This window comes from Hemicordylus capensis, chromosome 3 (genome assembly GCF_027244095.1).
Source record: "Hemicordylus capensis ecotype Gifberg chromosome 3, rHemCap1.1.pri, whole genome shotgun sequence".
NCBI classification, from domain to species: domain Eukaryota; kingdom Metazoa; phylum Chordata; class Lepidosauria; order Squamata; family Cordylidae; genus Hemicordylus; species Hemicordylus capensis.
Genome location: NC_069659.1, coordinates 601923 through 613012, shown reverse-complemented (window position 1 = coordinate 613012; position 11090 = coordinate 601923). Strand labels below are relative to the sequence as shown.

Genomic DNA, 11090 nt, shown 5'->3' with positions numbered 1-11090 from the left:
GGGCCGGCAACGGTCGCCGCGTTGCTGCCGCCGCCGCCTCCTGCCGTTGCTGCCGCCGCTCCTCCTCCTCCTCGTCCCCCCGCGGCATCGAAATGGAGACGCCCCTCGCCGAGGGAGGTAGCGGCTGCTGCTGCCCCGCCGAGGAGGAGCGCCCGGGGGGGGGGGGAGGGAGCGCGCCCTCTGAGCATGGGCAGAGGGGGCCTCTGTGGGGCCCCGGAGTCCGGACTGCCACTGGCCTCCCGGCCCGGGCCCCAGGCAGGCCCTCCCTCAGGGCTTCCGCGCCGGCGGCGCCGGGCCTGGGGCGACCCCGCTGCCCCTGCCCGCCCTGGTGAGGGAGGGACGCCCCGCTCGGGCCCCGGGGGTTGTCTCCGGCCGTTCCCACGGAGAGTGAGACCGGCGACTCCGTGGTGGACATCAGGACACGTGAGGCTCCCGCCCCGCCGGCCAGGACGAGCCGGGTTCCCGGAGGGCGAGGCCGTCTCCCCCCCCCCGCCCCAGGCTGGCCTCCTTCCAGCCCCCCCCTCTCCCTGCCTGGGGGTGCTAGTCCACTCCGAGGGTCTCCATGTCGGCCGGGGGGGGGGCATTAAGAGAAACCTGAGGAGCGGCCACCCCCCGGGACTGGCTCACTTCGCCTGAGGATCCTGCCAGCGCCCTGGCTCCTCGGCCTCCCCCCCCCCACGCCCCAGGCCCCTGACTGGTTGGGGCCCTGAAGTGTCGGCAGCCCCACTGTTCTTCCCGGGGGGGGCACCCCAGATCGCGCCTGCCGAACAGGCCCTGTGCAGTGCCAGCGGGGGGGGGGCAGGGGGGGGATGATGCAGGTGAAGGGCGTCCTCGGGAGATCTCAGCCGCCGCAGCAGACCCAAAGGGCGGGAAGAGAGACAGCCGGGGCCCCATCCCCGCTGAGGCCCGGCTTGCTCCCCCCCCCCCGCCTCGTGGGGCTCTGGTCTCCCTGCAAGTACCACCATCTCGGCCTCCCTCCGGGGCCTGCTGCCCCTCCCCATAGAGCGGGGGGGGGGCTGGCTCTGGTCCCCGGGTGGCTGGTAGCAGAAGCGGCCCTTGTGCCTGCCTGGCTAGTGGCATGATGGGGATTGTGCCTTGGGCAGCAGCAGCCACTCTCTTCTCTCTCTCTCTCTCTCTCTCTCTCAGCAGGCAGCCCGGCGCCCAGCAGCCCGCCCCAGGTGGTGGTGGCGGTGGAGTGGGGCTGGGCCCGGCCTCTGCGCCAGCGCCTTGCCGCTCAGATCCAGGAGGCTGGGCGGGCCGAGGCCAAGCACGTGGAGGCGCTGGTGGCGGCGCTGATTGGCGTCTTTGGCGCGGTGCTGGAGAGAGGCAGCAGCCGCCAGGCCTGGACCCGCCTCCTGGAGGTGCTCCGCCTGCTGCGGCCCTTCCGGAAGCTGCTGTCTGGGCGGGCGGAGCTGCTGCCCTACCTGGAGGGCCTCTGCTACCAGCACCGCAGCAGTCAGGCCCTGGTCTCCGACCTAGATGTCCCGGGGGCCATCAGGCAGGCCTTCCCCACAGACTGCTCCGTGCCGTGGCCCCCCTCCACGCGGGCCACCTGCCCTCGCGGGCCAGCCCGGCAGCTGCCCTCGGGCCCGCCTCAGCCGGTCTTTGCGGCCCTGCCCTGCCCCTTTACTGCCGGCTGGGTGATGGGAGAGGCCTCCGGGCTGCTGCAGCCAGGGCCCGTCGCCCTCCAGGAGCTGCAGAGATGTGCCGGGCCCGTGGGCTGCGCGGTCGCTCAAGAGGAGAGCCCCTGGGCCAGCAGCTTAGGCTTCGTGCCTCTGACTCTGGCCACGGACGTGCCGGCGGACTTCGCCTGTAGGGAGGCCAGCGATGCTGCTGCAGAGTAAGCCTGCCTGCCTGCCTGGGGTGGCCCCTCGGGGGTCCCCGCCCAGAGAGGCGCTGCAGGACCTGTGACCGCCGCCTGGCCCCCTGCTCCCCCACAGGCCCTTCCTGGAGCCAGGCCCAGCAGGCGGCCGCCGCCCCGGCTCTGCTCCAGGCCCGGCACTTCCTGAGAAGGGGCAGCCAGTGACGGGGCTCCAGGCAGCCGAGCTCTTCGTGAGGAACAGACATGTGGGGAAAATAAAGTTCCTGTACCTCAACGTCGCCCCCAACCGGCATTTCAGGTAGCCCGGTCTTCTCCCTCTTCGCAAGTCTGACTTGTCCCCTTAGCTAAGCAGGGTCTGCCCTGGTTGCATATCTGGTGGGCCACTGTGTGAAACAGGATGCTGGACTAGATGGGCCTTGGGCCTGATCCAGCAGGGCGGTTCTTATGAAAGGGAGACTTGATGTGTGAGCACTGCAAGACATTCTCCTCCGGGGATGGAGCCGCCGCTCTGGGAAGAGAGCAGAAGGTCCCAAGTTCCCTCCCTGGCTTCTCCAAGCGAGGGCTGAGAGAGACTCCTGCCTGCAACCTTGGAGAAGCCGCTGCCAGTCTGTGAAGACAAGACTGAGCTAGATGGACCAAGGGTCTGACCCAGTCTATGGCAGCTGCCTGTGTTCCTATGCTGCTGCTGCTGCTCTGCCACTGAGGTCCAGAGGGGAGGGGCACAAGGGCCCTTTGGTGGCGGCGGTGGCGGCGGCGGCAGCAGCAACAGCGAGGAGGCCCTGCTGACGACTCAGGGTGCCGGGATGGCTTGTGTTGGGCAAGCGGGATGAGCAGCCCTCCCCCTCTGCTGGCCTGACTTGCTCGCGGGTGCCCCTTCTCTCCCCCCCGCCCGCTTGCCTGCAGGCCCTACGACCTGATGAGCGTCCCCAAGCGGCTGACCCACCCGCACCACTACGTCTTCTCAGCCTTTGCGGTGCTGCACGTCCACCCCGAAGAAGGGTCCGAGGCCCTCTCGCTGGGCGCCTGGCACCGGGAAGCCATGCTGTGGCAGCTGCTCCAGTACATCCCCTTCTTCCGCTGCTTCCTGGTCCGCAAAGCCTTTCTCTGGTGAGGGGGCGGCAGCAGGGCGGAGGGGCTGGGCTGGTGCCCTGCTTGGCATCACTGGGGAGGGGGGCGTGCTGGGGCAGGGCTGGATCTCTGCCTCTTTCCACGCCCCCAGTTGGCGCAACAACGTGAAGCATTTGCAGTACCTGAAGCGGCGGGAGACCCTGCGGAGCCAGCTCCTCCAGGGAGTGCCCCATTTTGGGGCTGCTCTCCTTCACATCTCCAGGTGAGAGGGAGGGAGGGAGGGAGGGGCCCTGTGCATGCCTGTCCCTAAGCGGGGGGGGCGCGGTTTGCTGCTTCCTCCTTCCCCCCTCCCGCCCTTCCCTTCCCTTCCCTTCCTGTGGTTGGCAGGGTGCGTCTGCTGTTGCTTGGCCCTGGCAGACAGCGGCTGCTTCCCTTTCTCTTGCAGACTGCTGCTGGAGCTGCAGTCCATCCACTGGCTGTCAATGGACAACTCCAAGTGCTTCGACTTCCCAGAGCTCAAGTGGGCCCTGGAGCAGGAGAACAGCAAAGCTCAGGGGCTGCTCAGCCGGTTCCTCACCCTCTGCTCCTCCATCTTGGAGCTGGTAAGTGCTGGGCTGGGCAGGCAGCGTTCCTTGCAGCAAAGGCCAGAGCAAGGCCAGGCCAAGGGGTGTGTGTGTGTGTGTGTGTGTGTAGCTGGACAGGGCTTCAAGGCAGCCCCCCACCCCACCCCACCCCACCCCACCCCTGCCAATACTCCTGCGGAAGGTGTTCGGTCCTCTCTTCCTTGGGCCAGAGCCACGAGGAGGAGGAGCTGAAGGGGCTGGGCACAAGAGGGGGGCCTGTTCCCTCCACACCTCCAGAGCAGCTGAAGCACCACAGCAGAGGGTCCTCCTGGCGTGGCCACTGGTGCATTAAGGTGTTGCAGATGCAGGGCACAGGAAGGGATGTTGAACGTTGGGGGGTGCTGCACAATGGTCCGAGCAGATTGGCAATGGAGCCAGTTACGGTGTGCTGCCCCTCCTGTGTTTGAAAAGCTCCAGAGAGACAAACGGCGGCTGTTGGGGTTGCTCTGGCTCTGGATTTCCTGCCTCCAAGGCCGCGCCCCACTCCAGGAATCTCTGAAACTCCCCATACAACAAGTCTGCACAATATAGCCAGCAGGACAGGCAAAGTGGTCCAGCTGGGGGCCTGTGGCCCGTTGCAGCACAGCATGCAGGGCTGGGCTTGGGGAGATGCAGAGCCAGCAGGGAGGGAGGATGACGACAGCCCAGAACCCCTGGCCAGCAGTGGCTGGAGCCCGCCCTGCCCCTGGGCAGTCGGAAGGTCGGCTCCAGAAGGCCTAGGAGGAGAGCAAGTCAGGGGCCGGCAGCCATTGCCATGACAATTGCCCCCAGGGAAGCGAGGCACGAGGCAGCCTAGCTCCGCAGACCCCCGGGAGACACCTCTCCAGCCAGCTCTCCTCTTGCAGAGTGTCCCGTGCAAACCTTCAGGCTGTGGCCGGAACTATGGACACAGTCTGTAGATCCCACCTCGTCAAAGTGCAGATGGCTCTGATGCCTGCAGAGCAAGGAACGGAATGGCTGATAAGTGGGAAGGAACCACGGCAGCTGCCCATCCCTGCGGAGGCCTCTGACGGAGGGGCGACAACAAGCCTGGCTTTCCCCCGTCCTGTTTGACCAAATGGGGCAGGTTGGAGCGGGGCCTGCGTGTGTCTGTCTCTTTATGCCTACACGGAGAAGGCAGCCAAGGGCTGCTGTGGTAGCAGCCCCTGGGCCAGCTCCTGCTGCCGCTGCCGCGGCCACCTCACCTGTATTCCTCCTCTGGATTCTCCTGGAGCTTTCCCAGACAGCAGGCGTTGTGAGGCTGCACTGCCAGTTCAAAGGTGCCCCCGCAAAAGGACGTTCAATGTGGCTTTTAAAAAACCCTGATATAAGTCAGGCAACACTCTCACGCAGCGAAAACCCCAAACCGTGTGTGAAGTGCTCCCCAATAACTTGCAGGGACTCTGGTGTCACACGTCGGTAACTGGCCGATATGTCGATGCACCCGCTATATTCCGGAGAAGATGCGAGCTCAAAGCAGGGTGTGGGGAATGTGCCTGCAGCAACCCTGGCTATCGAGGGAGGCCAGCGCTATTCGCTGGGGGCAGCACTAGCCACCCTCGCAAGAGGGCAGTGAGCTGGAGCACAGGGAAGAACAGCCTTGCGGCAGGATCCGGCACAAAGAGGCCCATCTAGTCCAGCCTCCTGTTTCTCACAGTTGCCCGCCAGATGGTGCCACAGGCAAGAGGGGAGGGCAGGCACCTGGGATTCGGAGGCTGGAGGTGGCCCACAGGCAAGAAGTGCTGCTCTTTCCTTCCAGTCAGGTTCAGAAGAGGCTGGGTCAGGCATGGCCGGCAGGTTGCTAAGCCCCCTCGGACTGTGGTCAGTCCCCAAGGATTATGAAGGGCCTGGCGGAGAGGCCGACACTCCCCATCCCGCTCTCCCACCCCCATGTTTCAGCATCTTCAAGATTTGCATCGACAGTGAAAAACTTCTCAAAAACCATTCTAGAGGACCATCATCTTTGGCCCAGCAAATGGGTAAAGAATCCAAAGGAAAGAGAGAGAATAGTTGTGGTTTTTTAAAACCTTACGTGTCTTGACATTTTGTATCTTACCTACATCTAAGCCTAATCCCCTCCCCTAGCTAGCCTGCCCTGGCTGCAGAGAGATGGGCAACGAAAGGAGAGACAGAGGGAAAGCAAGAGAAGAAGGGGAGGAGAGACACACCGCTGCACCAGTAGATGAGGGCAAATCGGGAAGGGTGCTTTGGGGCTGTTCTTTGTTGGTTTTCTTAAATGATCGAACTATTCTTAGGATCGTTGTCCCAGATTTCTGACCATTTATGCCGCTTATTGACTTCTAAGAGGGCCCCTTTTGCATGTGCCGCTAACTTGAGCAAGTCCTGCACCATTCCTCCCTCCTAGGAGGAAGGGGAGATTTCCATCGCCCCGCAGTATTAATCTCTTGGCTAGCAGTCAGCTTCTCCATAGCCATAGTTTAGCACTGGAGAGGAATCGGGGAGAGAAAGAGGCAGAATACAATTTAGAAGGAAAGGGCCTGGCAATGAATGAAGGGAGAGTCTGAGAAGTGGCTGAGGAGGGGTCTCCCTCCACCCCCGGCAGGCTCACATCCACATGCCCTACCCAGTTCCACCCCAGGTGGTGGCAGCAGGTCCCTTCCCTTCCCTGTGGTCCTGGTGATGACCCCTGTGGTCCTCCCCCGCCCAAGAAACGCCCTCATGAGCGGATAACCGTTGTCCAGCATGGCCTGCTGGCGGCAAATCCCGGCTCAGGACTGATCTCCCTCACCTTTTCATGGCAGCAAGCGAGGCAGGGGCTGGAGAGCAGCCTGTCCAACCAGGAGAGGGTTCAATGGGTCACCGGTGGTGGACTTGGTGCGCAGCAGTAGTGAAAAAGGCCAATGCCATGCTAGGGATCATTAGGAAGGGAGTTGAAAATCAAACGGCTAATATCATCATGCCCTTCTACAAAACGATGGTGCAGCCACATTTGCAGTACTGTGTGCAGTTCTGGTCACCGTATCTGAAGGAAGATGTTGTAGAGCTGGGAAAGGTGCAGGAGAAGGCAACCCCGATGGTCAGGGGTCTGAGCACCTTCCCTGGGAGGCAAGGCTACAGCGTCTGGGGCTTTTTTGTTTGGAAAAGAGCTGGCTACAGGGAGACGTGGCAGAGATTTATAAAATTATGCATGGAGTAGAAAGAGTGGACAGAGAGAAATTTTTCTCCCTCTCTCTCAACACTAGAACCAGGGGTCATCCCATGAAACTGATTGCCAAGCAATTTAGGACTTACAAAAGGAAATACTTTTTCACACAGCATACAATTAATCTGTGGAATTCTCTGCCACAGAATGTGGTGATGGCCACCAGTTTGGATGGCTTTAAAAGGGGCTTAGACAAATTCACGGAGGACAGGTCTATCAATGGCTACTAGTCTGGTGGCTATAGGCCACCTCCAGCCTCCGAAGCAAGAGGGCTCTGAAGAGGGGAGCAGCAGCAGGAGAGAGGGCATGCCTTCATCTCCTGGCTTGTGGGCTCCCCAGAGGCATCTGGTGACCCACTGTGTGAAACAGGATGCTGGACTGGATGTGCCTTGAGCCTGATCCAGCAGGGCTGTCTTTTATGTTCTTATTTCAGCAGCTGCAGATGTATATCGAACTCCTTTCTAGACAACCTTCATTTGTGCCAATGGAAGAAAAATGTAGTTGGCATGTCTGGAAAGGAGTTTTGGCATGAAATGGACTCCAAAAGCCAGCTCTCCTGCCAGGCATGCTTATGGCCCCTGCCTAAGTATCCCCTGCTAATTGATCAAAGAGGCATCTTTTAAAAGTCCTGATTCTCTTTATTGAGCAAGGGGAGAGCAACTGGCCCTATCCATCCCCAGCGCATCATCCCTCCAGTGGCTGTTGCTGGTGTCTGTCATAGGTTTCTTTTTAGACTGTGAGTCCTTTGGGGACAGGGAGTCATCTTGGGTTGTTTGTTTGTTAAATTTCTCTATGTAAACTGCTTTGGGAACTTTTGGGATGTTAAGGATGGGCTCTCTTCTTCTCCAGCCTGTCGGGGGGGAGGGGGGGGCTCAGTCATGCTCATTTCATGCAGCTCTTTCACAACATTATGGAGGCAAACATTTGCCCAGTACTGAGTAGAAATACTAGACTGAGCCACACATCATGCCAGTGATCCATTCTGAAGCAATGCAGGCCCTATTGGAAACACACACCCCCGCCCGGAAGTTATCCCAGAGAGAAAATCTACCAATAGCGACACTGGATTGGATGCATTGAACCAATCAGAGGACTGGAGTGGGGCCCTCACCTTGAACCAAGAGCCCACCCTCCATGAAGAAAGTGACTGCCAAGAAGGAAGCCGCAAGGGCAGTGATTCAAATGGCCGTCTTTCCCTCCGGCTTTCCTGGTGCATTACTGGGGGGTGGGGTGAGTGTTCCCAATAGCGGGGCAGGACGATTCCCCGCCCCCCAGTAAGGCGCCCAGAAAAGGAGGCCCGGCCATGAGGCGAACATGTGGCCGTTTGACCTGACCTGACCGCAGCCTCTGCTTCAGGGAAGCTCCCACCCCCATGCCTTGAGCTGATAACCATGATGGGCTTGATGCAAGGCTGGCCCCCCTCTGCGCCATTTGCACGGCTGGGAATGGCTGGGGTTGGCTGATGCTCTGACCCGAGCACAGCCCCAAGAAGTGCACCGTTGCCTGCATGTGGTTCCAGTTCCTTCTGCCTCTTCCTCCGCCGTCTTTGCTGCTTTGGTTCAGGCTCCCAACTCCAGCTTCCAGGAAATCTGGCACCCCACTGTGAGGAAGCCCCATGGATTGGGACAGAGGCCAGCTGGTAGCAGCAGCAGCAGCCTCCGCCGCCGTCCAAGCCGGGCAGGCAGCCTCTGGCGGGCCGTTTGCTCTCAGGCCTCTCCTCGGGGCGCCTCGGCTTGGTGGGCCTGATGGCCTTGGCTGCTTTCCAGGCCATCCAAGTGTGTGCCCTGCAGGAGGCAGTCTTCTCATACAGCAACCCCCTGGTTGAATCCCTGGCCGCCTCTAGGCTAGAGGAGCTGAGTGGTGAAGAGTGGAGACCCCCACCGGAGCCCCCAGCTGGGCTGGAGGAGGGGTCCATGGCCCGCTCCTATTCAAGGAGACCTACCAGTTGTGTCGGCAGATTCTGTTGCCTTGTGGGCACGCTTGGTGGTTTTACACACTTGTTACACTTTCATCCTGCCCTAGGGTTGCCAACATTTCATTGCCAGAATGAGGCACACGAGTTTGGGGCGGCTGGGAGGTGTATGCAGCGGTAATCCAGAGCCTGGGTCTCATTGACGTCTATGCAACTGAATTCTATGCTATTGAATAAATGAGGGACAAATGCTGTCCCTCTAGGGGCCAACATTTCATCCCTGAGATGAGGAACATCCTGCGCAAAGAGGGGCAGTTGGCAACCCTAGGTCCCCCCCCCCCATTTCATCCTCTCCACAACTCTGAATGGTGGGTCTGGCTAGGAGTGCACAGCTTGTGAGCTGTTTCAACGTATGGAGCTACCAGACCTCGGGGGGGGGGGCGGGTTTCCATGATGTTTTGCGTGTCTAGAGAAGGAGCTGGAGACACTCGGCGGGGCGGGGGGGGGCGTCTTAGGCTCTCTTTTCCGAGCTGGCTTCTCCCCTCTGAATGGGCAAAGAGGCCTCTTGGACGTGGTGGGTGGCAGCTTGGCCCCCCTCCCAGGCAGTGGCTGTCGCTGGCCTTCCTTGAGGGGGAGCTGCTGGGGGACCGGGACCCTTGAGCCCTTCTTGCTGCCAAGCGGAGTCTTCCTCCTCTCACGAAATGCACAGGCCCTTCTGGCCGGCACTGGCCAGGCCACAGTCCCTGCTCCCCCCGCCAGCTGTCATGGTCGGGGCTGCCACTGGGGGCCTGGAGGGTGCTTCTGGTTGGCCGCCTGAGGAGACCCAGCAGCGCCCTCCCAGGGGCGTGTGTCCTGCCTTGGGCTGGCAGAGTGTGTGTGTGTGGGGGGGGACACACACACGCTCCCCCCCATCTCTAGCAGCGCCTGTGTGTGTCCTCTGGCAGGTCCGGGATGACACCTACAGGATGGTGAACGGGCTGCAGATGCGGGTGCAGGCCTACAAGCTCTACCTCACCAAGGAGTCGCTCTACCAGCAGCGGATGCAATACGAGGGGCTGCAGCGCCGCCTGGGGGAGGCCGAATCCTGGCTGCAGAGGCTGGGCTTGCTGGCTCTGCTGGTGAACTTCCTCATCTGCCAGAACCTGGTCTCTGCTGTGCAGGAGAAGGTCACGGCCTTTGTCAGCCACACCATGAAGGTCTGGGGCACCAGGAAGGCGGCCCCACCCGACTCTCCTGCCACCCTCCGGGCGTGGCTGGCTCCGCTGGGGCCTCTCCTCCTCCTCCTCCTCGGTCCTCACGCCGCCCTGGCACCTCTCCTCCTGCAGGCAGGCGGCGGCGGCGGCATCTCCCGGAAGGCTGTCCTGCGGGTGGAGCTGCTGTTCAACGCCGACAACCAGCTCATGCTCTTTCCCTCCTGCCAGGAGCTGGAGGACTGCCTGTTGGGGGCCCTGGATAAGGTGGTGGAGTCTATCCTGGAGGTGGGTCTGCAGCATTCCAAGCAGCCCCCAGGCTGGGTGGGGAGGGGGCCCTGCCTCATGAGCTGTGCGGCTGGTGCTCTTGGGGAGACCTTTCCAGCTCTCCGTTTCCTCCAGACCACTCGGATCAGAAGTGTGGAATCAAACACCCAGGAGAGCCCCCCACGTGCCCCGTCAGGAGGTCTGCGAGATCCACTTGGGCCAAGTGGTGAGCCAGAGAGAGGGAGCCGGCCTTTGGGAGGACGTGCCCTGCTGGGGTGGGGGGTGGGGTGGCCTAGATCGGGACTCCTCCTTGCAGGCCCTGCTCCACTGCCCCGCTCTGATATTGGGCGGGTGGTGATGGGGGTAAGCCCCTTCCCACAGTGGCACCACCAAAGCCAGTGGAGGCGCCATCTTTATGGGCCAGTAGGTGCCAGCAGGAGGCCTCTCGGCTGGGCCTGGATGCTGCTGCTCTTCTGAGGTACTTTGGGTGGACCTACCAGCTGGTGGCAGCGGGCATGGACTGTCCACTTGGCTGAGCAGGGTGTGCCCTGGTCTGCACGTGAAGCTGGCTGGCTGGCTGGCTGGCTTGCAGGAGGTTCCCAGTCCCTTCCCTGGCGGCTGCATCTCCAAGAGGGCTGAGAGAGACTCCTGCCTGCCACCTGGGTAGACGAGACTGCGCTAGCGGGGCCAAGGGCCAGACTCTGTGCATGGCAGGTTCCTGGGGCCAAGCGCAGACAGCTGTGCGTGCTCTGTCCCCTTGCAGCCCCCGCCACGGCCGTGAGCGCAGGCAGCCGCACAGCCCAGGGCCCTCCGGCGCCCCTTCAGCTGGCGGCAGAGGTGCTGTCTGGCGAGGAGGAGCCGCCGCTGCTCCACCGGCTAGACCTGAAGGCCTTTGGGGGCCTGGAGGTGGTGGGCCACCGGCTGAGGGGCCAGTACCCCATGCTGTCGCGGGAGCAGTTGGAGAAGGACCTGCGAGCAGACAGGGTCATCCAGAAGGCCCTGGCCAAGCAGCGGACCCTGCTCAATGTGAGTGTGCTGGCCACGGGGGTCCCGCCCGAAGGGGGGG

The 11090-nt window shown here is 62.1% G+C and overlaps 1 protein-coding gene across 10 annotated transcripts in view; it reads left to right on the top strand.

The window, feature by feature from the left end:
• DNHD1 (dynein heavy chain domain 1) overlaps nt 1-11090 on the top strand; it is a 63139-nt gene continuing 52049 nt past the window's right edge. For 7 of the 10 annotated variants that reach the window (XR_008319143.1, XM_053307665.1, XM_053307666.1 and 4 more), the window contains exons 1-9: nt 1-117; nt 1147-1840; nt 1941-2120; nt 2726-2929; nt 3042-3152; nt 3336-3492; nt 9512-10045; nt 10160-10250; nt 10788-11050. Coding sequence is in view for 9 of the 10 variants with exons in the window: in XM_053307665.1 (XP_053163640.1) it covers nt 93-117; nt 1147-1840; nt 1941-2120; nt 2726-2929; nt 3042-3152; nt 3336-3492; nt 9512-10045; nt 10160-10250; nt 10788-11050 (2259 nt within the window). In the remaining variant the exon portion in view is untranslated. The remainder of the gene's footprint in view (nt 118-1146; nt 1841-1940; nt 2121-2725; nt 2930-3041; nt 3153-3335; nt 3493-9511; nt 10046-10159; nt 10251-10787; nt 11051-11090) is intronic. The other 3 variants (XM_053307673.1, XM_053307668.1, XM_053307669.1) reach the window with 2 other exon arrangements.